General features: G+C 45.0%; 1 protein-coding gene across 2 annotated transcripts; it reads left to right on the top strand.

The window, feature by feature from the left end:
• The first annotated feature begins 689 nt into the window (after window positions 1-689).
• Window positions 690-26,887, top strand: LOC123188255 (uncharacterized). Of its 2 annotated transcripts, none has more exons than XM_044600304.1 (10): window positions 690-990; window positions 1,640-1,832; window positions 5,054-5,139; window positions 7,704-7,788; window positions 23,614-23,692; window positions 23,845-23,972; window positions 24,095-24,181; window positions 24,269-24,381; window positions 26,228-26,358; window positions 26,566-26,887. In XM_044600304.1, the coding sequence occupies exons 1-10, from the start codon at window positions 908-910 to the stop codon at window positions 26,676-26,678; spliced, it is 1,098 nt and encodes a 365-aa protein (XP_044456239.1). In that variant the 5' UTR covers window positions 690-907; the 3' UTR covers window positions 26,679-26,887. The 2 variants fall into 2 exon arrangements, with proteins under 2 accessions (XP_044456239.1, XP_044456238.1); XM_044600303.1 differs by having other exon boundaries at window positions 26,225-26,358.

The following is a 26,887-nucleotide window of genomic DNA, read 5'->3' as shown; positions in this document are numbered from 1 at the left end:
TTGAGGGTTGAGAAATTGTTGTTTTGAAGGCCGAAAACCGCTGGCGCAGATCAATGCCCTCAAACCAATATTCTGTTTTGAGGGGGTTGGTTTGAGGGCACTGATCTGCGCCCCGGCCTTCAAACCCTCAAAACTGGACATCAAACTGCGGCGGTGGGGGCGAACGGCGACGCGGCGGGGCTGCGGGAGGCGGGGGCGGACGGCGACGCGGGCTCGGGCGGGGCGTGGAGGCGGGGAGGCGAACGGTGGGGTCGCTCGGGCGGGGCGGGAGGTAGGGAGGCGGACGACGGGGAGGCCGGGGGCCAGAGGTGGACGGCAGGGCGGCGGGCCGGCGACCAAAGGGGTGGCGGGGCGGAGGCGAGCTCGCGCAAATCGGGCGGCGGGGTAGCGGCCAAAACAGGGCGCGGTGGGGCGGCGGGGGGCGGTGGCGACGCAAGGGGAGGTGAGGCGGCGGCGGTTGTGGCTGAATCGGCGATGCCGGCGCCGGCGGGTCGAGGTCGGGTGGAGGAGGAGGGAGGAATGTGGAGAAAATTTCCCCTCCGCGTGGACGTTGACCGAGTGAGGGTTCGGCCTGGAAAATTGGCCCAAACTTTCGCTAGTGCAGGTTGGACTTGAAGTTGAGGGTGTTGATTTGTGCTTTTTTTTACTCAACTCTTAAACTGGCAGTTATTTTGAGGATTTGATCAGTTTGAGGGCTCTGTTAGATATGCTCTAACTACCTAGGTCCTGAAAAACATTAGGAGTAGAGATAGATCTGAGTCGCGCCACCGCACCTTTCTGCCTCGACGCCGGTGACTCTCACGTACTGGCGGCGCCGTGACGCTGGAAAGTTTAGCGAACTCCACACATCCAAACAGACGTTGATCCATCGACCCGAACCAAGTACCAACACCGAGAGCTCGGTGAGATGATGTCACTGAAGCCCTCTGCATCCGCCGCCGCCGAAGGCTGCAGGATTGCCTCAACCCCTCGCTCCGCGCTGACGGCGAGGTGAGTTTTTGGCTTCATCCCTAACCCTATTTTCTCAATCTGCTCAAACCTGATTCGGCAAAACACGAGATCTCGCAGCTGGATTTGCGTTTATGCGTAGTTCTATTTTTAATGGCTTAACCAGGTTCGCGAGGCGATATTTGGTTGGAAGAGGCTATCAGTGGTTAATTTGCGATGGATTTTGTTCCCCGTTTGTTTTGCTAGCTTCAGTCTGCGCTATTCATTATGCATCTCCTTAGGTTATGGGATAGTAGCGAGTTTACTAGATCCAGCTTCTGCCTACGCGTGCTACCTCTCGCGTGCTCGGGATTAGGATTTGGAATGGGACTATTTTTCTGCAGCCGACCGTGTAGGCTGCTATGGATCCTGTAGAGAGTCGAGGCAAATCGAACAATCTGACCAGTAGATACACTTACCATATGCTTGTAGCTGCTGTGGTATACAAAAATATGGTGGTTTGTATGTATGCTCACCTTCACTTTTTACTGATTGATTCTTCTTTCTTCATCAGATTTATATGTACGGTTGCTTTTGGTGCTTGGATTAGTTGCTATGAGAATAGATGGAGTTCAGACATCATGGCAAAATTTTGAAATCTTCAGTTAGAATTTGATTGACCAAATAATCATGATTGGTTGTTCTTGTGCAGGTCAACACCATTGCAAGTAATTAATATTTTGGGAAACTTCGTTAGAATTTGGTCTGTGTATTCGTTGTATAGCCACTTGTCCAGTACTGGGGATTCAATAGTTGGCTTTATCTTCAGTTGCCTTGTACCAGCTTCTGTCATCTTCTTAATCTTACAGAAGCCTTGGAAAGGTCGGCCTTTGCCCAACTCACAGGTTTGTGTACATATTCTTTTATTCGAGATTATGTCATATGAGAACATATCTACAATTACAACCCATGTATGTGTTACTAGATTCCCGAATAATATGAGCATTGGATGGTAAAGAGATGGACACGGTGGCGAGTGGTCAACCTCTACCTCTAGGGTGGTCCGATCTTCATTAATTGGAGGAGGAGGATGGATGAACACGAAGAACATGAAGGATAAACACGACAAATAAGAGGATAACTAGCATAGCCTCCTTGGCATAACACCCAACAAACAACACACACAAATATGCAGATACTGGGCAAAATGTAGGGGTGCGCCTGATCTTCACAAATTGGAGACGCATGTGAGGAAAGCACAAGCAAACAAGAGCAAAACACACTACAAGGAAAAGATTCACACCCAGACTACCTTCTCTTAACCAAAAGTCTAACATAGGAGGTACATCTTGATCCAAACACCACAAACAAAATGGGAAACCAAAAGATAGTTCATCTCAATGAGGTCTTGTATTCCTAGAGTAATCTTCTCCACAGTGAAGGTCTTGAAGTCCAATGGAGTCTTCTCCACAAGAGGGAGGCCTTTTCCTTGTACATTTCGGCAACGCCTTGTCCACTTCTTCTCAAGCGCCTTGTTCCATGGTGTGGTTCTTCCCCGATGCTTCTTCGGCGTCATTGTCGTTGTACCTAAGCACACAATGTTCTGGATTAAGGTAGTAACCTTGTCTTATTCAAATGCATAGGGAGCTCATAGAGGAGTGAAGTCACTTCGGTTTGGATGGCGCACACGTGCTCGATTCATAGGTCCACTTGGGCTTGCCGGTGAGTCCATGGCTCCACATCACAAATGGTGAGGGGTAAGCTCTAGGGTGGCTTGATCTTCATAGGAGGGAAGAACGTGAAGAACAAGAGGGTAACTACCGTAGCCTTCCCGACATAACACCCAACCAACAACATGCACAAGTATGCAAGAGATTGGAAGGGGAAACCCAAGGCAACAAACTCTTGCGTCGGTCTTTCCAAACTATATGGAATGAGCATGTTTTCTCACAAACACAAGGGAAAGCAAGAGCATAGCTGGAGTGATACGGGGCAAACCACAGGGGTGGGGTGGCCCAATCTTCACAAATTGGAGGTGGATTTGAGGATAAACACAGAAAATAAGGGGAATCACTAGCAATCAGAATAGGGGAACAAGGGAAAGATACTCAAGCCAGCGTACGCATCTCACATCCACGAATCAATACAAGAGGTGCACTTGGATCCAACAACGTCCAAAGTAAAAGAAGTAACAAAGAAAGATAGTTCATCCCCAATCCTAAGATATGAAGGTCTTGATATTCCAAGAGGAATCTTCTCCACTTGGTGGTCTTGTGCTCCTCGGAGTCTTCACCTCTCAAGGTGACCTTGGTTCTCCATGGAGGAGCCTCTCCTCAAGGGAGATCTCACAAAGGGGGTAAGTCAACAAAGCTCTTGTCTATTCTTATCTTTGCTAACCATAGAGAGGTTGGGATGGGGCATGTATACTCTCCCACAAAGGGGTAAGCCGGGAAAGGAGAAATACATGGGCGGTGGACCAAAACCTGCGGGCATACAATTGCCCGGAGGCTCTGGCCGCTAGGTCGAGCATGAGTCCATTTGGCGTGGTCGGTTGGTGGGGTCGCTGCTCCAGGGCCTGAATGTTCTGGGTGATTGCTTGGAGGCTTTGACTGCTCGGTGAAGGCATGTAGCCTGGAGGCTCCGGGCCTCTTCGGGCGCTTCAGCTTAAGGCCGGAGTGTCCGGGAAGGGGGGGGGGGGGGAGAGGTGGTCTCTCGGTGTTCTCGGCTAGGGCCTGGAGGCTTCGGGCCATTCTGGTCGTAGGCTCAGTCTTACAGAGTCACTTTGCCCTCTTCGTGCGCTTCTTCCTCTGCTTCCATATCTCACAGATGGTGTAGAAGGTCTCTTGGTGTTCTCGGCTACGACCTGGAGGCTCTGGGCCATTCTGGTCGTAGGCTCTGGCTAACTGGCTGAGCCACTTTCCCCTCTTTGTGCGCTTCTTCCTTTGCTTCCATGCTTCTCTCGCGGATGGTATATACGCTCTCTTGTGCAAGACCTCTTCCGTTGCACATACGTCGTTCGGCTCAAACATAAAGGTGCAAAGGGGACGAGTGTCAAGTAATATACCATCCTCGAAAATAGTGGATAGACAGATTCACTTTGTCTGTATGATGTGCTTGTCTCTTGATGATGGCCGCTTTCCATGGCGATGTCAGTAGGGTGCCCCAAACCATGGAGATCCCCCCCCCCCCCTATCCGAGGATACGGAGGTACTCCATGAAGCCTTCACCTAGAGCGATGGTCTTGTTCTCCATGAGGAGCCATCACCTCGAGGGTGGCCTTGGACATCTTCTCACGTACAAAGGACAAGATTTACCTTTGTATGTGTGATGCGCGTGTCCCTTGAGGATGAGCACTTGCTATGGTGATGTCCGTAGGATGCCCCACATCATGGATATTCTTCCCCCATCCACGGATATGGGGATACTCAGTTGAGTCTTCACCTATAGAGGTGACCTTGTCCTCCATGAGGAGCCATCACCACGAGGGTGGCCTTGGACATCTTCTCTACAAGGTAGAGGTTTTGAACTCCATGGTAGTCTTCTCGTTCCCACAAAAGGAAGGGTAAAGGAGTTTAGCTCTCTTAAATCTTTAGTCTATGCTTAGCTAACCCTAGAGAAGAGGTGGGAGAGGAGTTTATATAGTTCGTCCCACGAAGGGTCAAGTTGGGGGCAAAAAGGGGAAAGGTATACATGGGCATTTTGCCTCTCACTACGCATAGGCAGACAGGCCCATAGATCCAGGGGCTCGGAGTTCTGAGGGGATACCCCGGAGATCTGGGGTGTCCAGAGACGTAAGGTGGGAGTGTCAAATAGTATGCCATCATCGAGAGAACCAAGTAGACAAGTGTAAAAGAGAAGATGCACCTTTGTAATCATGGTACGTGTGTCATTTGGTGATGAAGCTCTTGACATGTTTTGCCCATGGTTCGCCCAGTATGACAAGGTCTGTTGGCTGCGAAACAGAACCTTGTAATTTACAAAAGATCAACCCGCACTAGTGTAAGTGTACTATTCTTATTGTCCGAGAATATTTTTGCAGGCCCTATATGAATTGTAGCACTAGATATGTTGTCTGCTGCGATTTCTGTATTTTATTCAGTATTTCTTTTTGCATGGTGTATTTCAGATTGTTCCTACAGTTGTCAATGGCGGAGTTCTGGCATTATACTTCGTGTTGTGGGCTAAAGGACTCCTTGCTTGCAGACCACTAGTGTAAGTGTACTATTCTTTGAGCACAATTATATGTTGTATAATGTAAGAGTGACTTCTGTCTACTCACCGAATTTCCCCACCTATTTCTTTCTGCGCTCCAGTCCACTAACCAAATTTCTCTCTAAATTTGACTCAACTACGTTCATTTGATTTCTGTATCTACTATTATGCAAACCATACTTTGAACCAAGGGCTTATTGGTCAAACAAGAAAATGAAATGATTTTTTTTTTCTAGAACACGCAGGAGAGCTGCGTATCATTCCATTATGATAGAGAAAAGTACAGAGAGGGGGGCAGGAAGCACACGGCACACCCACACACCCTGAAGAAACTAGAAAAGAAATGCCACACAAACAGAAACACACGATTGGCACGCCCAGGGGTGGACCAAGAGTCCATGGTGAGCGACCTAAAGAACAAGCTTACAGAGTCCCCAGGCACCAGCTGAACACCGCAGCACACTCATTTGTCACCGCCTGTAAAACCAAGAAGACACAACGGGCTAGCTCCATTAAACACACAATCATTCTAATGCTTCCAAATCTCCCAAGCGCCTAAGATGATGAGAGAATTAAGCCCTTTCTGGAATTCCTTAGGGACTTCTCTGCTAGCACTAAACCACCAGTTCGAGAAGCGAACTGCAGTAAGCTGGGGCGCATGGGCAGCCAAGCAGAATTGACGTCCAAACCTGCCGAGCCAAAACGCACGACACAAGGATGTGTTGGATTGACTCTTCCGCCTGATCACAAAGAGGGCAGGCCGCAGGGTGCGGCACTCCTCTCCTGGCAAGGCGATAAGCGGTCCAGCAACGGTTATTAACGGCAAGCCAAATAAAAAAAATTAAAACCCAAAGGAGCCCAGCTTTTCCAAACACTTTTCCAAGGCGCAAATCTGATAGACCCGAGGAGGAAAGCATTGTAAGCAGACTTGCTGGAATATGAACCCGACTGTGTGAGCCGCCATCGATGCTGGTCAGGAATTTCTTGTTGAAGGATCAGACCATCCACCAAGTCCCAAATATGCAAGTATTCAATTAGGGCTTGTACAGTGAGAGCTCCTTAGGGCTTGTACAGTGAGAGCTCCTTTAATGTCCGCAACCCATCTGCGATTCTTCAAAGCTTGTGCAACAGTCCGATGCTTGACAGCTCTTTTAGAGATCAACTTGAATAGGTTTGGAGCCAACTCAGCAGTTGTTCTACCCTGCAACCAGTGATCAGACCAGAACATGGTGTTCTGTTCATGCCAATAAAAGTCTCCACAGCAACACGGAACAGCGCTTCAGCGTTTTGTGGGGCCTGGATGGGTAATCCAGCACATGGCCATGAGGCGTCTGTTTTCTGCAGCCACAACCATCGGATTCGGTGAGCCCACCATTAGCCTTATCATGGCCTTTCCAAGGAAAGCCCCATCAGTGGCTTTAAACACCCATTTTGGCAGATCCAAAGCAATCACAAGGTAGATGGGATAGAGGTGAGCACCATAAGAACAGTAATGAGATGACCAGCACGGTTCATGAGGGATGCTTTCCAGCTTGGGAGACCATTTGCCACTTTGTCAATAAGTGGGAGTAGCTCAGCCTTAGAGGGCTTCCGAATAGCAAGTGGAAGGCCAAGGTAGGTGCAAGGAAACTTTTTGATTTCACATGGCAATGTGCTGGAAATAATTTCCAAGTCCTCATCCTTGCACTGAATTTTGATTTCACACGCCCTAGCCAACACTAACCAAGGATACCCCGTAGTCGAAAGTTGTTTCTACTACAAGTCTGATACTGATACCAATTGTTTTTTTTTTTTGGCGGGAAGTCTGATACCAATTGTTAGAACTACTAGGTTATCTCGCCAGGATTCTCTCACTGTTTTTGTCACACATGCACACAGGGAACTAGTATGAGGCTCATTATTACAAACAGGCCGACTATGCCACCATTTGCTGACTTGCCAAGCTAAGACAGCTCAGTGCAAGCTGGTCCTACTGCTGTCTATCTACAGCTCAAAGTCAAACCTGACTTCCCTTACTGCTGATGGCTACTATAGTGCTAGCTCGATGGATGCATGTCTATAGGGCTAGCTGCTCCTCCTTGCCTGTCTAGGTCCTACTGCTGTCTATCTACAGCTCAAAGTCAAATCAGACTTCCCTTACTGCTGATAGCTACTATAGTGCTAGCTGAAGAGTATGGATGCATGTCTATAGTGCTAGCTGCTGCTTCTTGTCGACGTGCAAGCCTAATGCATAGCTAGCTAATTTTGCATGCCCATTATACAACATCCACATAGCTAATCATGACAAGAATAACAGTAACAGATCCGACATATTGTAAACCTTGCCAGATGGGTAGCTGAGGACAAAAGTTGGCATGATTGCATCTGGAGGAGTTTGCACTTAAACTTCCCTATGAATTAATCCATTTCCAGACATTTTAATCTTGTGATCGGGATTTTATCAAAAACTGAAACACCATGCAAGTATTTTGTGTCGCTTTTACCATGCAAGTATTAATATTAATACAAGTGCTTTGCTAGTTCTTTTTACCTAAGCTGCATTTTCTTTTGCTTATTGAGCCTAGTGCTCTGCTGGCAGAGTACGCAGGTGCACTTCTTGGAGTTCTCTCTGCTGCTTTATATGGAAGGAAAGTTAATATATGGAAAAAGGTTAGTTGATAGCATTTAATATAATTCAGTTTTGCTGATTTTGTTTTTGTTGTGTTTTGTTACTGATCATAAGTTGTGCATAACTAAAGGGTTGTTTGGATACTGAGATTATAGAGAATCAGATTCCCTTAAATGGAAGGGGAGCCTTGGCGCAGTGGTAAAGCTGCTGCCTTTTGGCCATGAGGTCACGGGTTCAAGTCCTGGAAACAGCCTCTTGCAGAAATGTAGGGAAAGGATGTGTACAATAGACCCAAAGTGGTCGGACCCTTCCCCGGACCCTGCGCAAGCGGGAGTTACATGCACCAGGCTGCCCTTTTAGATTTCCTTAAACACAATTTCTGTTATACCACCTAGAAACTTGTTTGGCTTATCTAACTAAATTGTGGATATGTATAGCTGGGTTTTACAAAGGCCCCAAATCCCAACTTTTGGAAAAATGACCAATAGATGTTTTTCTATAAACCAGTTTTGTGAACGGCGCATGATCAATGTCCTCATGCATCATGGTGAGCTCAGCCCGAGTGACAAAAGCTCGACGGAGTCGCCGCTGTCGATCTCAGTCAAGCACTAGAAGCAGGTTGTCATGCTCAGGGCATGGTGGACGTGAACTCAGGCCGCATTGTTGCCGGCGCCGTCCCGTCCTCCAGCTCCGCCTTGTACCCCGTCGCCTCGTCAACGCGGCCCTTGTTCTCGCCGTCATGGCACCTGTGAACAAAGCGAGGGTGGGCAGGACGAGAGAGAGTGCAGCATGATCGCCCCGGCAGCCGCGACGATCCAGGATGAGACAGAGCAACGGGATTCTCCCGGCAGCCATGATGATAACCACGACTCAGAGAACCATGTTTACTTGCACCGGTGAAATGACGCTGCTGGCAGTGGATAGAGAAAGATGGTTGAGGTTTCCGGCAAGACACTGTTTTGTGCCATCGAGCGAGCGCCGCGCCATCGAGCGAGCAGCGGCGCGAGAGCCAAGATGGCATGTGCTGTGCATGGACGCCATGAGCTCGAGCCACAACACCCAGTATGCATGGATTTCTTTTTCCCATGGAAACAAATAACTCCATAATTGTCTTTCTCTTCTATTTTTCATCCAAACAAGGAATTACACATCCCTACCTTAACAGAAAACTAACTAAAACCGACTTTCCTAAAAATCCTCCAAATGCCTGTTTTCTAATATCTTATCGGTAATTTTGTGTATCCAAACAACCACTAAGTCACCAAGCATCTGGTAGTAATCCCTGGTTGGATTAATTACTACTTCCTTCGTCCCAAATTGCTTGTTTTAAATTTGTCTAGATACATATGCATGCAACACTAAACGTGTGTAGATACATCCCTATCTAGACAAATTTGAGACAAGTAATTCGGGACGGAGGTAATACATACATGACACTTGGCTTAGATCATTGTCTAATGACTGCTATTGTTATTCATATGGAGGAGGTTACTTTTATGCAACGTGACACTGTTATCTGTTTGGGAAATAAGTCGTAAATGCTGATAAGCACACACAAATACCACATCTGTCATCTTTAGTCCATACTTTGGTTGAAAGTTATGTTAGCACAAACCTACATATTACTGTGCATGCATGTGTGCATGGAAAGTGCCACAAAAGCTAAAAGGCAAGTTCTATAGGATGGCGGTTCGACCCGCAGTGTTGTATGGCACTGAGTGTTGGCCGACTAAAAGACAACATGTTCAACGGTTAGGTGTGGTAGAGATGCGCATGTTGAAATGGATGTGTGGCCACACGAGGAAGGATCGAGTCCGGAATGATGATACGAGATAGAGTTGGGGTAGCACCAATTGAAGAGAAGCTTGTCCAACATCGTTTGAGATGGTTTGGGCATATTCAGCGCAGGCCTCCAGAAGCTCTAGTGCATAGCGGAAGGCTAAAGCGTGCGGATAATGTCAAGAGAGGTCGTGGTAGACTTAATTTGACATGGGAGGAGTCCGTAAAGAGAGATCTGAAGGATTGAAGAATCATCAAAGAACTAGCCACGGACAGGGGTGCATGGAAGCTTGCTATCCATGTGCCAGAGCCATGAGTTGGTCGCGAGATCTTGTGGGTTTCACCTCTAGCTTACCCCAACTTGTTTGGGACTAAAGGCTTTGTTGTTGCTGCTGCATGTGTGCATGGACATTCACAGGACCGTAAACTTGTCTTTTCTTGGCCTCCTGTGTGGAATATCACTTTTGCAGTTATAATTAGACTACTGGATATGCATATCTGGCCACACAAGGATCGGGTCCAGAATTATGATATACGCGATAGAGTTGGGGTAGCACCAATTGAAGAGAAGCTTCCCCAACATCGTCTGAGATAGTTTTGGCATATGCAACGCAGGCCTCCAGAAGCTCCGGTGCATAGGAAGGAAAAGCATGCTGATAATGTGATGAGGAACAACAAAGAGAAGTAAAATAGAAGTAAAAATCATATATGACTATTTCTAGATACTTCTACTCCAGTGTTGTATTTCTTTATTTTCTTAGCTTTAGCTACTGTTTTCTAGAGTCTTCTAGCCATGAGTAGTATGCTAAACCTGAAGTAATTTTTCTATAGTGTTCTATGTATAAGTAGAAGTTGAGGTGTGAAAGTTTCCCACAGCCTATAAATAGAGGTCTTCACCTCTAATTTGTAAGCAAACTATGTACGCCCACTACCTATAAATAGCATTTGGTGTTCTTATCTAAGATCTTGCTCTCTAGGAGTTCTGGATTGAACTCCCGTTGCCATGTTGGCCAACATTCACCTCTAGAGCGCTATGTAGCACAACACATTGAAGTAGTTCCTTCAACTCTAGTGCTTTGCACTTTGTAGCAGCAAGGTACAATTGCTCCTCCACAACCTTGTGTTGCTTCAGGTGGTACCAGTGCTCCGTTGATCCAAAGTAGTTCTTGGTGTCCTCTTTGAGAGTGAGCTGCAAGCAATGAAGCAACTGGATAATAGGATGGATGTTGCAGAACAACTGATCAAAGCACTGCGTGAAGATCTTACCCGGAGATTGGATCAGTTGGTTGAGATGATAAGAAATGGTGTTCCCCCTGCAGCCAATGAAAGAAAATTCATCAAAGGATGAAGAAGATGTTAAACAGGGAGCAAGACTACCACAACAACATGCAGTTCATCGTATTTTAAGAAGGCCAATTTATGTTGAAGCTTCCGAAGGTGAAGACTATGATGATGCCCTTGAAGAACCGGTCTCTATGCATATCGGAGAGTACCCAACTGTACATATGCAAGGGATATGTACAAGGTAAAAGCTGAGATCCCAAATTTTAATGGGAATGTTGATATTGAATGATGCCTTGATTGGTTATACTAGCAAAAGAGCCCGTGCGTTGCAACGGGAATAAAGTAAATTTCAAAATTCATGTGATATTGAGGAGTTTATCTGTCGTGGTGAAATATTGAGCTATATCTCTCAGTCCGTTAAATTCTTCATTGTCTTAATATGAATTCATATTTTATACTTGCCCACTTCAAAGATAAGATGGTCAGTTAGAAAATAAAGAGTTTACAATGATTGATGCTCTTTTGTTAACATTGTCGTCAACAGTAGGAGCAAGCCGACTGCATCAACGCAGCCATGCTTCCCTTTGACACCAACATCACAGCCTCAAGGAGGACCAGTATTGGAGCATGCAAAGCCGGGGGAGAGATGGTACGACAGAGGGGAGTAGCCACATGAACGTGGGGTATGGAATGACTAAGGACATGGTCACATGCTTCTCTCTCCCCTCTCTCCATAGCCGACGTGTGGAGCGAACAATACGTGGCCCCTCCTTCACCCAGTTCAAGCAAGATGCACCGTCGTCGTACTCTTTCAACTCTCCATCCCTCCCTCCCTCCTCTGTATTTCACACCAACGGCACTGGTAACATATAGAGTGGAAGAATATATTGACGGGAGAAACAAATCCTCATATGCGCTTAGCAACTTATTCTATTATGTTACCATTTCTCCTCCGTGTCACCATCGCCAATGATGCTTATATTGTCCATCCGTTCACGACTAACATGATCAATCTAAAGTGATGTGCTTGTGATCATACTATGGCATAACGCTCGTGCGTCGCTATAGAGTAAACACTAAACAATGGGTCCTCTTCCTCGTGCGATGGTGAAGGGTGCCACCGTGCCAGCAGGTCTAGCATGGCCGACTTCTGCTAGGCGGCACATGCTTTGTCGAGCACCTTAAAATCATGAGGCCCTCCTCGTTGATTTGGCGTATATAGTAAAACATGTCACTGATGCAACTGGGGCACCACCGATCCACCGGTCACCTCGGCAAAGGAAACATATTGTTGACTGGGAGCAAATAATAATAAGAAACATATAAATCAAAATAGCTACCTTTTTTACGCGATGAGAATTTTACTTACCTTTTTTGCGAAAAGAGAATTTTTCTTACCTTTGCTTTTCTAGGCAGGTCTATCAATTAATGCATGGCTTGGATTTTTTTTCTTGAATTTGCATGCAGGTTTACCAGCTATGCACGGCTGTTGTGCATGTTTGACAGTCCCTAGACGCAGGCAGTATGATCTCGCGCAGCTCATCAGCAGCAGCCGCCGCCGCCCCCTGTTGCCTGCCTTGCGTCGTCGGAGCTACAGCGGCGCCATGGCCACGGCCACGTAGTTGGCCGACCTGGAACACAATTCATGTATAGCCCACTGTTTCTCGCCTCACTGATCCTTCAGATGTTAATTTCCATCTCCTTCCTTGTGTGACAACATTCTAAGATTTTTGTTTCCATGTCTCTCCCATTGGCCCATATTATATTTCCACATCCTTCCTTTTTCCTCATATATGAGAATTTATGCCCTCTTTATAACTTTCCTTCCTGGACCATATCGAAATTGATTCCCTCTTTTATGACTTTTCTTTCTGTCCGTTGATTCTTCAGGAGGCTAATTGACATCAAATTATAAGCGTATATAAGTTGTTCTGATGCAGTATATGCAAGCGAGGTGGGACTATTTAATAAGTTAAGGAATAGTCTTTTCTATAAACAACAATGATGTAACTCAGATGGATTTGGGCTTTGTGTTAGTATCTTAGGTGGGGAGTTCGATCCACCACGCCAGCTCCTATTTTTGCCTTCTCAGATCGGATGGGTCTGATGGGCCGCAGCCCAGGCGCGCCGAGACCCAATGCAGCGACCAAGTGTAAGTTCGTAAATAGATTTTTGGACCATTAGAAATTTAGTACCACCTCGAATAAGTTTTAAAATTCAAAGTAAAAGCGTAAAATCACGGGAAGAAAGCACATTGTGACGGTGAACCCACGGAGTCAATCCGTGCTTTATTATTAGGGAGAGATGAAATGGAGACTTTCTTTGAGGTCATGGAGATTCTGGAAGATTGTAGAGTTTCTTTGGTCGTGTATAAACTGAAAGGAGGAGCCGGTGCATGGGGGCATCACCTTCAAGAAGAACGCATGCTGAGAGGAGGACCTCATGTGAGAAATTGGCGACAAATGAAGAGTATTTTGAAATGGTGATTTTTGCCCATTGATTATGACAAGATCCTATTTATCCAATTTTAAAATTGTGCTCAAGGAAATAGGATCGTTTCAGATTACGTGGTGGAGTTTCTAAGGTTACAAGTGAGGCGATACCTTATCGAAGTTGAAGATCAACAGGTTGCGAGGTACATCCATGGTCTCAATGATTCTATTCAAGATCGATTGTTGATGCAGCAAATCTGGTCCATTGATCAAGCACAAGATCTAGTCTTAACGGCCGAGAGGTTTGTGAGGACAAGAAAGAAGGCAAGGCTAAGGCAAATGAAGGCCCAAAATGCTATAAATGTGAAGTGGGACATATATCCAGCGGTTGCTCATTGAGGAAATTTGTTAACACAACTATCCATGGTGTTTAAGACGACGAGGAAGAATACAAATCTAAGGATATGGAGAGACAAGAGGTTTGTTAAGAAGAAGGTGAAGAGGTGGTATGCGTGATTTAGCGTCTTCTATGTTCCAAACCACAACCTGGCGACAAACAACGGAAGAAAATGTTTGAGAGCAAATGCACGGTGAATGGCAAGGTATGAAAATTAGTGATTGATAGTTCCAGCTACGAGAATCTTATCTCCTAGAATTTTATGAACCATTTAAAGCTTGAAACACATGACCATCCAAATCCCTACATTATTGGGTGCATCAAGAAAGGAGTGAATACGAGGATCACCTAGCCAATGCAACCTGTCACTTTTTCTGGGCAAGTATTATCGCTCAAATGTGTTATGCGATGTGGTCGATATGGATGCCAACCATGTTCTTAAGAGACCTTGGCAATTTGATGTGGATACTACACACAAGAGGAAGGAAAAATCTTACTCTTTCATTTGGAACAAGAAAAAGATCGTTACTCTACTAACGAAACTAATGGTAATACCTCTAAGGAGGAGAGGAAAAGTATGTTAACTATCTCCCACACCTCTAATGAGTTTATGGAAAACTTGAAGGAGCTAGATTTGTGTGCTGCACTTGTTGTAAAAGGAGAAGAGCACCTGACTGTTGAAATTCCAACTAAGGTATGTGGCTTATTAGCTGAATTCATAACATACTTGAGAGCACAAGGCCTACCACCGATGAGATGAATTCAACATAGAATTGATTTAATTCTAGGAGCAAGTTTTCCTAATCTTACACACAACCGAATGAGCCCAAAAGAGCATGAAATATTAAAGGAGAAAGCGGAGGAATTGATGCAAAAGGGACACATTCGAGAAAGCATTAGCCCATGTGTTGTACCAGCCCTGCTCACGCCAAAGGAAGATGGATCTTGGTGCATGTGTGTGGATAGTAGAGCCATCAACAAGATCACCATAAGGTACATATTTCCTATTCCCGTCTAGATGACATGTTGGATCAGCTTAATGGAGCAAGAATGTTCACAAAGCTAGATTTAAATTCACATCAAACCCGGGGATGAATGGAAAACCGCCTTCAAGACAAAGGAAGGGTTGTTTGAATGGCTAGTCATGCCATTTGGACTCTCAAATGCACCAAGTACCTTCATGCACTTGATGAATCAAGTCTTTAGGCCCTTCTTATCCCACTTTGTTGTGGTTTATTTTGATGACATCTTGATCTATAGTAAGGATGAGGATGAACAATTTGATCACACTCGAAAGGTGGTAGGAGTACTAAAGGAAAATGGCCTCTATGTCAACTTGAAGAATTGTGTTGTCCTACAAACACAACTTCTCCTAGGATTTGTCTCAACTTGTGAGGACATTCGTGTTGATGATTCTAAGGTTGAAGCAATCCGAGAATGGCCAACTCGGAAGACGATTTTCGAGGTAAGAAGTTTTCATGGCCTTGCAACCTTTTATAGGCGATTTATGAAGAATTGCAGCATTATCATGGCACCAATTACAGAGAGTTTGAAGAAAGGGAAGTTCTAGTGGACAAAAGCTGTTGTAGGCATTAGGGCTGTTTTATCTCAAGGAAGGCCATCACTTTGTTCAGTGAGAAGTTAAGTGAAGCAGTGTAGAAATGGAGTACTTACCAGCAAGAATTGTATGCCGTTTTCAGAGTTTTAGAAACTTGGGAAGTCTATTTGCTGCCTAAAGAGTTTATCGTTTACACTGACCATCAATCCAAGCATTTTATAAATCAAAAGCACGTTGATCGTATGCTAGCAAGATGTGCAGCATATCGGAGATGTTTATATTTAACTACATTGTGCATAAATCTGGAGCTAACAATCGAGTAGCCGATGCTTTGAGTCATCGTGCATATCTCTTGACTTCTTTTGAGGCTGAACTTCCATGCATGGCTCAAATAAAGGAGTTGTATGAGGATGATGAAGACTTTGACCATCTTTGGATAAAGCATGTTAGGGGCTAACCATTAGGTGATGACTATTTGGTGCAAGATGGCTATCTCTTCAAAAATGATTGTTTGTGCATCCCAAGAAGTCCTCTACGTGACAAACTGATTAGAGAGCTCCATTCAAGTGATCTCAGTGGCCATGTTGGACGCAACAAGACTATCGCTAACCTGGAAGCTCGTTGCTTTTGCCCACAACTAAAGAGAGATGCTAGAAAGTTTGTTCAACGATGTCCCATATTTCAAACCTGCAAAGGCCAAGTCCAAAATACAGGGTTATACATGCCTTTGTCTGTTCCTATTGCTCCATGGGAGGGCATCTCGATGGACTTCGTGCTGGGTTTGCCAAGAATAAGATGAGGGAGTGATGTTGTGTTTGTAGTCGTGGATGGATTCTCTAAAATGGCTCATTTCATTTCATGTCGCAAGACAACTGATGCTCATCATGTGGCAAACATATTCTTTCGCGAAGTGGTCAGACTTCATGTCGTTTCAAGGCCCATCGTCTTAGACTGTCATAGCAAGTTTCTTGCTGCATTTTGGCCCACTTTGTGGAAACAATTTAACACTTGCTTAAAATTTTCTAGCACTCCGCCTATGTTGTCTCAACATAGCCGGTCCCAAGCCCTGGTAAAGGAGGGTTGTGATAGGCTTGGGGAGCCAATGTAAAAACTCAGCCACTCTTATGGAGATGAAACCCAAAAGATTTTCGTTGGGGCGTAACCCTTTCAGCGGCGCGCCACATCGAAACCCGGATGTGGTGGCAAATGGGCAAGGGCCGGGCCGTCACCCCCCAGGTGGTGCGCCGTAACTTGATCCGGATACGGTGGCAAGTGAGCGAGGATCGGGTCGTCGCATCCTTAGTGGCGCCCAGATGTAGTGGTAAATGAGCAAGGGTCTTCGCATTTGACTCGACGAGTGCGAAGGGTAAGGAAGCTAGCCGAGCCTAGGAGGATTCACTTAGGTGCTGGAACGTAGGGTCTCTGACAGGGAAGCTTCGGGAGCTAGTGGATGCAGCGGTGAGGAGAGGTGTTGATATCCTTTGCGTCCAAGAAACCAAATGGAGAGGATAGAAGGTGAAGGAGGTGGAGGATACCGGCTTCAAACTGTGGTCCACAGGGACAACTGCAAACAGAAATGGCGTAGGCATCTTGATCAACAAGAGCCTCACGTATGGAGTGGTAGATGTCAAAAGACGTGGGGACCGGATTATCCTGGTCAAGCTGGTAGTTGAGGACTTGGTTCTCAATGTTATCAGTGCGTATGCCCCGCAAGTAGGCCACAATGAGAGCACCAAAAGGGAGTACTAAGAAGGCCTGGAAGACATGGTTAGGAGTGTACCGATTGGTAAGAAGCTCTTCATAGGAGGAGACCTCAATGCCCACGTGGATACATCTAACACAGGTTTTGAAGGGGTGCATGGGGGCTTTGGCTATGGCACCAGGAATCAAAAAGAAGAAGATGTCTTAAGCTTTGCTCTAGCCTACGACATCATTGTAGCTAACACCCTCATTAGAAAGAGAGTCACATCTGGTGACTTTTAGTAGTGGTCGACACTCTATTCAGATTGATTTCATCCTCTTGAGAAGAGAAGATAGACGTGCGTGCCTAGACTGTAAGGTGATACCTGGAGAGAGTGTTGTACCCCAGCATAAGTTGGTGGTTGCTGACTTCTGCTTTCGGATTCGTGTCTAGCGGGATAAGCGTGCCAAATTCGCTAGAACGAAGTGGTGGAAGCTCAAGGGGGAGGTAACTCAGGCGTTCAAGGAGAGGGTCATTAAGGAGGGCCCTTGGGAAGGAGGAGGAGATGCAGACAATGTGTGGATGAAGATGGCGACTTGCATTCGTAAGGTGGTCTCGGAGGAGTTTGGAGTGTCCAGGGGAAGGAGAAGCGAAGATAAGGATACCTGGTGATGGAATGATGATGTCTAGAAGGCGATTAAAGAGAAGAAAAATTGCTTCAGACGCCTATACTTGGATAAGGAGTGCAGACAATATAGAGAAGTATAAGATGGCGAAGAAGGCCGCAAAGCGAGCTGTTAGTGAAGCAAGGGGTCGGGCATATGAGGACCTCTACCAATATTTAGGCACGAAAGAAGGCGGAAGGGACATTTATAAGATGGCCAAGATCCGAGAGAGGAAGACAAGGGATATTGGCCAAGTCAAATGCATCAAGGACGGAGCAGGCCAACTCTTGGTGAAGGATGAGGAGATTAAGCATAGATGGCAGGAGTATTTTGACAAGCTGTTCAATGGGGAGAATGAGAGTTCTACCATTGAACTGGACGACTCCTTTGATGAGACCAGCATGCGTTTTTTGCGGTGAATTCAGGAGTCTGAAGTTAAGGAGGCTTTAAAAAGGATGAAAGGAGGCAAGGCGATGGGCCCTGATTGTATCCTCATTGAGGTGTGGAAAGGTCTCGCGGTTATAGCGATAGTATGGCTAACCAAGCTTTTCAACCTTATTTTTCGGGCAAACAAGATGTCAGAAGAATGGAGATGGAGTATATTAGTACCAATCTTCAAGAATGAGGGGGATGTTTAGAGTTATACTAATTACCGTGGAATTAAGCTGACCAGCCATATAATGAAGCTATGGAAGAGAGTCATTAAGCACCGCTTAAGAAAAATGACAAGCGTGACCAAAAATCAGTTTGGTTTCATGCCTGGGAGGTCGACCATGGAAGCCATTTTCTTGGTACGACAACTTATGGAGAGATATAGGGAGCAAAAGGACTTGCATATGGTGTTCATTGACTTGGAGAAGTCATATGATAAGATACTGTGGAATGTCATGTGGTGGGCCTTGGAGAAACACAAAGTCCCAGCAAAGTACATTACCTTCATCAAGGACATGTACGATAATGTGGTGACAAGTGTTCGAACAAGTGATGTCGACACTGATGACTTCCCGATTAAGATAGGACTACATTAGGGGTCAGCTTTGATCCCTTATCTTTTTGCATTGGTGATGGATGAGGTCACAAGGGATATACACGGAGATATCCCATGATGTATGCTCTTTGTCGATGATGTGATGCTAGTTGACGATAGTCGGACGGGGGTAAATAGGAAGTTAGAGTTATGGAGACAAACGTTGGAAATGATAGGGTTTAGGCTTAGTAGAACTAAAACCGAGTACATGATGTGCGGTTTCAGTACTACTAGGCGTGAGGAGGAGGAGGTTAGCCTTGATGGCCAGGTGGTACCTCAGAAGGACACCTTTCGATATTTGGGGTCCATGCTGCAGGAGGATGGGGGTATTGATGAAGATGTGAACCATCGAATCAAAGTGGGAGGGATAAAGTGGTGCCAAGCTTCTGACATTCTCTGTGACAAGAGAGTGCCACAAAAGCTAAAAGGAAAGTTTTACAGGACGACGGTTCGACCCGCAATGTTGTATGGTGCTGAGTATTGGCTGACTAAAAGTTGACATGTTCAACAGTTAGGTGTGGCGGAGATGCGTATGTTGAGATGGATGTATGGCCACACGAGGAAGGATCGAGTCTGGAATGATGATATACGAGATAAAGTTGGGGTAGCACCAATTGAAGAGAAGTTTGTCCAACATCGTCTGAGATGGTTTGGGCATATTCAGCGCAGGCCTCCAGAAGCTCCAGTGCATAACGGACGGCTAAAGCGTGCGGAGAATGTCAAGAGAGGGCGGGGTAGATCGAATTTGACATGGGAGTCCGTTAAGAGAGACTTGAAAGACTGGAGTATCACCAAAGAGTTAGATATGGATAGGGGTGCGTGGAAGCTTGCTATCCATGTGCCAGAGCCATGAGTTGGTTGCGAGATCTTATGAGTTTCACCTCTAGCCTATCCCAACTTGTTTGAGACTAAAAGCTTTGTTGTTGTTGTTGTTTGCTCATCCACAAACAGAAGTCCTGAACAAAATTTTGGGTAATCTGTTTCGTTGGCATTTTTGGAGAAAGAAAGGGACAATAGGATTTGACTTTATCTCTTGCAGAGTTCTCATACAATAACTCCAAGCATGGACCTGTTAAGCTTCATCCGCTACCCAATGCAACCAAAAGTCCGGACTGATGAAAAGGGTCAAGGCAATCCACATATACACTTCAACAAGATCCACATGAAGGAGTCATTTTTTCATTGTCTACATGAAAGTTTCAACAATATGATGAACCTGGTGAAGGTATCATCAAAGGGAAACTTAAAATCAGCATTGTCCTTTATTGATAATTGCACCGAATTATTTGAAGAAATTAGTGGTGTTTTGATAGCACAAAATTAGAAATATAAACATCTTGTTAACTGTAAAGAAGGCTGAAATCATTCCAAGTTAGTGAGGCGATGGTTTACCTCCGGAAAGAAAGACCGCCTTTAGGTATTAAAGAGAAGCTTAGGCAGCAAAGGTTTGGGCGCTTCTTTATTATGAGGAAGATATATAATAATCCTTATGTGATATATCTTCCAAGCGAGATGGGTATATCCAACAGATTCAATATTTCGGACTTGACTCTCTACCACCCTGAAAAAGCGCTCTACGAAGATAACTCTAATAAGGTGACCAGAGGAGAATGATGAGGAACAATGGAGAAGTAAAAAAAAAAATCAGAAGTGACTACTTTTGGATACTTCTACTCCAGTCTAGTATTTCTTTATTTTCTTCGCTTTAGTACTTTTTTCTATAGTCTTGTAGCTATGAGTAATATGCTAAATCTTAAGTAATGTTTCCTGTAGTGTTCTAGGTATAAGTAGAAGTTGAGGTGTGAAGGCTTTCGAAAGCTTATAGATAGAGGTCTTCTATGTACGCCCATTACCTATAACTAGCAAATTTGCCCGTGCGTTGCAACAGGAGAAGAAAACATCACTAGACCCTAATATAGTAAGCATGACTCAAATCATCCCCCTCACAGGCCGATGCCTTCCATTTCAACACGGCAGCCCACTCATATTGTTGGTTACCCCTCCTCTCTCTTCTTTAATTGCAATTAATGACAATATATTAAAAGCTAAAGTAATAATTAGAAATACATCATGATATGCAAAAGTTAAGAAGCTTATGAAAACAAATAAATAATTGATTGATTCCAAATTATAGTTCACTTCAAAAATAGAAAAATCAACTAAGCATGAAGAATCATATTTATCTAACAATGGAAATAGGTAAACACTTGTGCTACTGGGATCTAACTAAATGATAAAAAAACATTAACATACTCTAAAATTCTAAAAAGGAATATACTGGTTTGTTGAAAAAATGTGTATTTTGTGGCAACGAGAGCAGCAACTTAGAGACTTAAAAACCCGGTGAGAGACAAATCGGTTGCATGAATATAGATGTCGAGACTCAAGTCAAATCTATAATAGCATGTCCCTTTTCATTGCGATCAATAATACGACCATATGCAGTTGTCAAATAGTTTGAAGATTTAAGATGAAGATTACATATCCTATTTGCGATCCACATAACAGTATTACGCTATATTATTTTTTCTCATGTATTTATTGTCACAATTGATTGAGATTGGAAGACTTATGGATCATTTGTCATGCAAAAGAACAATAAAACTTAAGGCATGGGTGCATAAATTTCAGATAAATGAATGAAATTCTGTTCAGTAAATAAATTCAAACATTGGAAATTCATCCATGCCTGATCCATGGCGAGATCCAAGTAGTAGCCCGGCCTCCAATTATGTGCCTCCATGTGATACGGTAGTGCATTTCTGCAACCAATTGGAACCCGACTCGTATGTAAAACAGTAAAAGTCATCAGGCTCGCAGCCAGCCTGTACCTGAATTGCACACACGCACACCAATTTAAATCTAGCTAGATCCAGCGCCGCAAGAAACATTGTATTGCTAAAAATTGGTAATGGTGAGCTTGTACTTGTAGTGGCGGAAGGAGTAACCAGCCCAGCCTAACGTAGTACCAACCGACATGACAGAGAGCGAGAGATCAAGAGGAACGCCGTGGCTGAAATTTGAAACGCTAGGGTATCCGTCTTCAATCAGGAGCCATCTGTTTGAGCCCGCTCTGACTCTGCCTTCGCCCTCATCGCCGCCGTGGTGGACTTGGGTGACCACTGCAGGTGCTACCATGTCGGTGACCAGCTTGGCGGCTTCTAAGGAAAAGAATAACCAAGCAGGGGAGGGCATAGCAAAGGATGTGGGCGGGACGTGTGGGCGATGCTATCGACCACCAGCAACAAGCCGCATGTAACCATTGCTTTTGGGTGCGTAATCCCATCATACAAACTCGAACCTGTCACCGGTGGCAGCGCTAAAGTGTTGTCATCAGAGGCGGCGGCCCGCGAGTTTCACTGGAATATTGTAAGCGTTGTCGGGTTCCACATGATCGATTAGCTAGCTGCGCTCCGCTTGCCGCACAACGCCATCTACTCGGAGGGGCGGTGTGTGTATCATCCGAGACGTTGTAAAGCATGGTGGACATGGATCATGGAGGCCAGCGACGGCAGTTGTGCAGGCAGGAGTGGAAGCATCAAGCAGGATGGCCGCTGAGCGGAAGAGACGGATGCATAGGAATTGCACGAGGTGGACGGGTTCATTTGGAGCTCGGTAGCAATGGAGAAGCGAAGTCCTGTGACGACCTAGGGGCGACGACCTGCTCGACCAGGAGGTTACGGTCCGGCCGCAAGGGCCCACCTTCGTCACACATGGGGCAAGCTCTCCATCGACGCAGGCTCGGGCCGCACCATCTCGCTCACCCGCCCATAGCAGAACAGATGCATCACGAACGACGACATGCCACACAATCTCCGTGACCGACTCCTGCATCCGCGGCATGCTCTCCTCCTCGCCACCATCCTCGATCATGGCCACCAATAGCCCCACCTCCCGCTTGAGCTCTAGACCTTGTGTCGACAAAACCTACGCCGGGCCACACCCCCATACGGCTACTGCAGCCCGCACGAGGCGCCATCGATCTAACCCGCGCAACCTGTTGACCGAAACCGAGTGGTTCACGTTGGAATATTGTATATGGGGTGAAAAACTAATCAAGCAGGTTTTACATTTTTCCCGAGGAGCGATGTGGCTTGGACCACAGAGGAGAAGCGGATGAAAAAAAAATACTTGATCAATCTAGCTTTTTTTTGAGGAACTGAGATCAATATAGCTTTTTTTAGGGGAGAGATCGATCAAGTTTTTTCTAGGGGTGAGATCGATCACGAGTCAAGAACAATCGGTTGAGTTCACATATGTGCCAGATCGATCTAGTTCACATGGGCCACGGGCTTGCCTGATCAGCCCTTATCGGTTTCACGAGGGTCAGATCAGGCAAGCCCATGGCCCATCGATCGAGCCGATCAACTCGATCGATCGCTAAGTACATATCTAAAATTTATGTAGATCTATTTTTAAATCTCAGCCGTCAATCTTTGTTGTTACACAAAATCAACGGAAATAAAGGGATGGCGGAAGGAGAACCATGAAAGCCTCCTTTTAATATTAGGTATAGGTAGAGTTTGGTGTTCTTATCTAAGATCTTGGAGTAGATCTTGTGCTCTAGAGCGATATCTAGCGCAGCAAGTTGAAGTAGTTCCTTAAACTCTAGTCCTGCACACTTTGTAGCAACAAGGTGGAGTTGCTCCTCCACAACCTTGTGCTGCTTCATAATGTCAAGAGAGGTTAGGCTAGACCAAACTTGATATGGAAGTCCGTAAGGACCTTGTGCTGCTTCATAACGTCAAGAGAGGTTAGGGTAGACCAAACTTGATATGGGAGGAGTCCGTAAGGAGAGACTTGAAGGACTGCAATATCACCAAAGAACTAGCCATGGACAGTGGTGCATGGAAGTTAGCTATCCACATGTCAGAACCATGACTAGGTTTCGAGATCTTATGGGTTTTCACCCAACTTGTTTGGGACTGAAAGGCTTTGTTGTTGTGTTGGTTGTTGTTGTGTAATTAGATTACTGGATGAATAATAACTGTTGAATACCTTCTCTGAATTTGCTAAAACAATTATGTTTCCCTTGCTTTGTAGATTGGAGGACTCGCTGCTATGCTGCTAGCATACTATCTGTTATCAAATGGTTGGGCTACAAGAACAAATTCACCACTATGTATCCTGTTGGAATAATCTTATCTGAAATCACAGTCTGCAAGAGTATACATTTTTTCCAAGTGCAAACCTTCTCCCAGGTTTAACACAGTAGGTATTTCTGATATATAATAGACTCCTGCAAATGGTGTTGGAATCCTTGACTTCATACAGATAGCTTTGGAAGTGAACCACTGGAGAAGGCTACAGAAACTACCGGGATGAAGGAAATGGTTCTGCCAATTAGTGCTGGAATTTTATCAGCTTTGAGGAGAGTATTGGCTCGGCGAGTCTCTCTCAAGGTACTCTAAATTACAGTAACCTTCTATCATGAATGATTAATACCTTCCATTTATCTTCTTTACTTTATGCTTACACAAGATTTGTATGAATTGACAACTGCCATCATTTTATTCCTCTGCAGAATCTACTCAAAAGGCGACTTCATGCGATAACTGTTGCTTCTGCTACATGTTTTCTTTTTCCATTTGCAATGTGGGATACAATTCTAGTGAGTGCACATTGATTATGCTCATACTTACTATGGTTCCATACTTTTTCATTTGATTTGTAGCAAGAGCTGTTTTGTTGATGGCAGGGTTCAACATCTGACAGCATAGTTAAAATGCAACTACCAAGCTGGGCATATTTGAGTACTGTTTTGTTCGGAATGGTGCTTATATTCTATGTTGATAATGTTGCTGAGGAAAGGTAAGTCTTTTCTCAAAAAAAGGGAAGCTAATTTTGATTTGAACCTACATTTAATATCTGTACAAATTCTTCCGTGAGTTGTTTTACTGTTCCGTATTCAGCATACATAGTTATTGTATTGATTTTAATCGTTTATATCAACCCTACAAAGTATATTATTGACTACTTGTTATCCCTTGAATATCTTCATGAGTAACCCATATAAAAGTAACATTCAGTAGTACAGAAACACGTCTAGATGTAGCTAATTAGTGGCGCAGGGTCAAGACGGCACGTCATTGGTAGCGTCCGAGAAAAAGGGAGTGCCACTGTTATTACACCAATTCTGGTGTGCCACTGGGATAGCACGCCGCTGGTACAACAACAACAAAGCCTTTAGTCCCAAACAAGTTGGGGTAGGCTAGAGGTGAAACCCATAAGATCTCACGACCAACTCATGGCTCTGGCACATGGATAGCAAGCTTCCATGCACCCCTGTCCATAGCTAGTTCTTTGGTGATACTCCAATCCTTCAGGTCTCTCTTAACGGACTCCTACCAGCGGCGTGCTATCCCAGTGGCACACCAGAATTGGTGTAATAACAGTGGCACTCCCTTTTTCTCGGACGCTACCAATGGCGTACCGTCTTGACCCGGTGCCACTAATTAGCTACATCTATACATGTTCTGTACTACTGAATGCCACTAATTAGCACGCCGTTGGTATTGCCCCAAATATCAATGGCGTGCAGGAAAGATCGAATGCTACTGGGGACCCGCATGTCAATTGGAGGGGCGGAAAGATGACATCAGATTTATTAGTGGCGTCGAGCGCTACTAGTAGATAAGCCATTAGTGGCGTGCTTGCTCAACGTTCAGTCCCAGCGCCACTAATAACCACTTACCAGTAGGGATGGCAGTTTTGCCCATGGGTATGGGTACCCGCGGGTACCCTACCCGAAAATAATGGATATGGGCAAGACTTGAAGAGATTTTCTACCCACGGGTAATGGGTACCCATACTCGCAAAATATATGGGTAGGGCATGGGTAAGAAATTGTGCCCATGGGTAACCCAATGGATACCCATAAAGAATTAATAAATGAAAATAACTCCTATAACATGTGGGGTTAACATCCAACTCATATGGTCCAACCCTAAATCTTGTATTCCTTAAACAAGTCATAGCTCATAGGCTCATAATCACCTGCTCGCCACTCCTCATATGTCCTATGTGACTCCTCAAAAAGATGAAATATCGACTCTTCGCTACCAGACTCTTGTCGAACACTCGATCCAGCGATCCCCAATTCCCACCACCGCCTTCCACTACGTCGGCCTTCCACCAACCGCTGCTCATACTCCCCTGATGCCTTCAAGAGGCCACCCACTGGAGGAGGCCACATACGTGCTATACTACTCTACCATGATCACTTGAATTTTGAACTCATTTCTCTACCTCTTAAAAATTTGAATGCTATATATTGTACCCAATGGATACCCATTGGGTATAGGATACCCGACGGGTATGGCATGGGTGTCAATTTATACCCATGGGTATTGAAGTGGGTGGGTATAAAAAGTTTCTATGGGTATGGGTTTGGGTAGAAGGAGGTTGTACCCACCCATACCCTACCCATTGCCATCCCTACTTACCAGTGGCGTCCGGGTTGCGCCACTAATGACGTTATCTGAATGCCGCTAGTAGGCTTTCTTCAACTTCTACTACCAGTGATTTCCTTTTCCTTGATGCTTGGTGGTGTTTCTGGCATTTGTGTTTTCTAAGCATAAGAGATGCATACCTAGTAGGTACGTTCTATTTGCTTCATCATCTAATATTTACTTGATTGTTATTCACTGTCTAGCAGCTTGCATCTGGTCTTTTCTTCTCCAAGGCACTTAGTGGTTTCAACAGGTTGCATCATTATTTTGGAGATATTATACAAAATGGATTTCTCCCTTCCTGGTTTGCTGCTTTGTTCTGTGATTTTGGGATTTGGTGAGTTTTGAGGTCTCATCTTTTTCTTGTTCATTATTACTGAACTCTACATTTGCTTTCAGAACTATACTATGCAAACTATACCTCATTAGCCTGTCCGTTTTGAGAATAGTCAATTCTTTAACTGCAAATTAGTCACCAAAATGTTATGATGTCTTCATTCTTCTATTTTATTTAGTGAGATAAAAAAATGTTGTCCATTTGTAGGTATTTTGGAAGCAACCTCCTTGGACCGATCCAAAAAAAGGCCATTGGAGGCACATGAACCGTCAAATGGATCACTTCACAATCAGTTGCGGATTTCAGAACTTCCAATGTAGAATGAGGATTTTTTTTTGTGTGTGTGTGCGCGCGCGCGCGCGTGTGTGTGTGTGTGTGTGGGGGGGGGGGGGGGGGGGGGACAATTTGCAAATTTATGTTAATCTAGTCATACAACCGAAACTGGAGGGGTTTGAGCCCATAAAATATTGAACTACCATCAACTTGTATATATTAATTTCGGGTGTAATTAGACAAGTCTTGAATGTTA

This window comes from Triticum aestivum, chromosome 2A (assembly GCF_018294505.1).
Source record: "Triticum aestivum cultivar Chinese Spring chromosome 2A, IWGSC CS RefSeq v2.1, whole genome shotgun sequence".
In the NCBI taxonomy this organism is placed as follows: Eukaryota; Viridiplantae; Streptophyta; class Magnoliopsida; order Poales; family Poaceae; genus Triticum; species Triticum aestivum.
Note: the sequence above shows the minus strand (reverse complement) of the source record. Positions and strands in the feature narration are given on the sequence as shown.

Excerpts from the sequence above, each read along its gene's own strand:
- LOC123188255 (XM_044600303.1), top strand. The coding sequence starts at position 908 with ATGATGTCACTGAAGCCCTCTGCATCCGCCGCCGCCGAAGGCTGCAGG. Across the intron at positions 1,833-5,053 it reads GGCCTTTGCCCAACTCACAG|ATTGTTCCTACAGTTGTCAA; the intron begins GTTTGTGTACAT and ends GGTGTATTTCAG. Across the intron at positions 24,182-24,268 it reads CAATGTGGGATACAATTCTA|GGTTCAACATCTGACAGCAT; the intron begins GTGAGTGCACAT and ends TGTTGATGGCAG.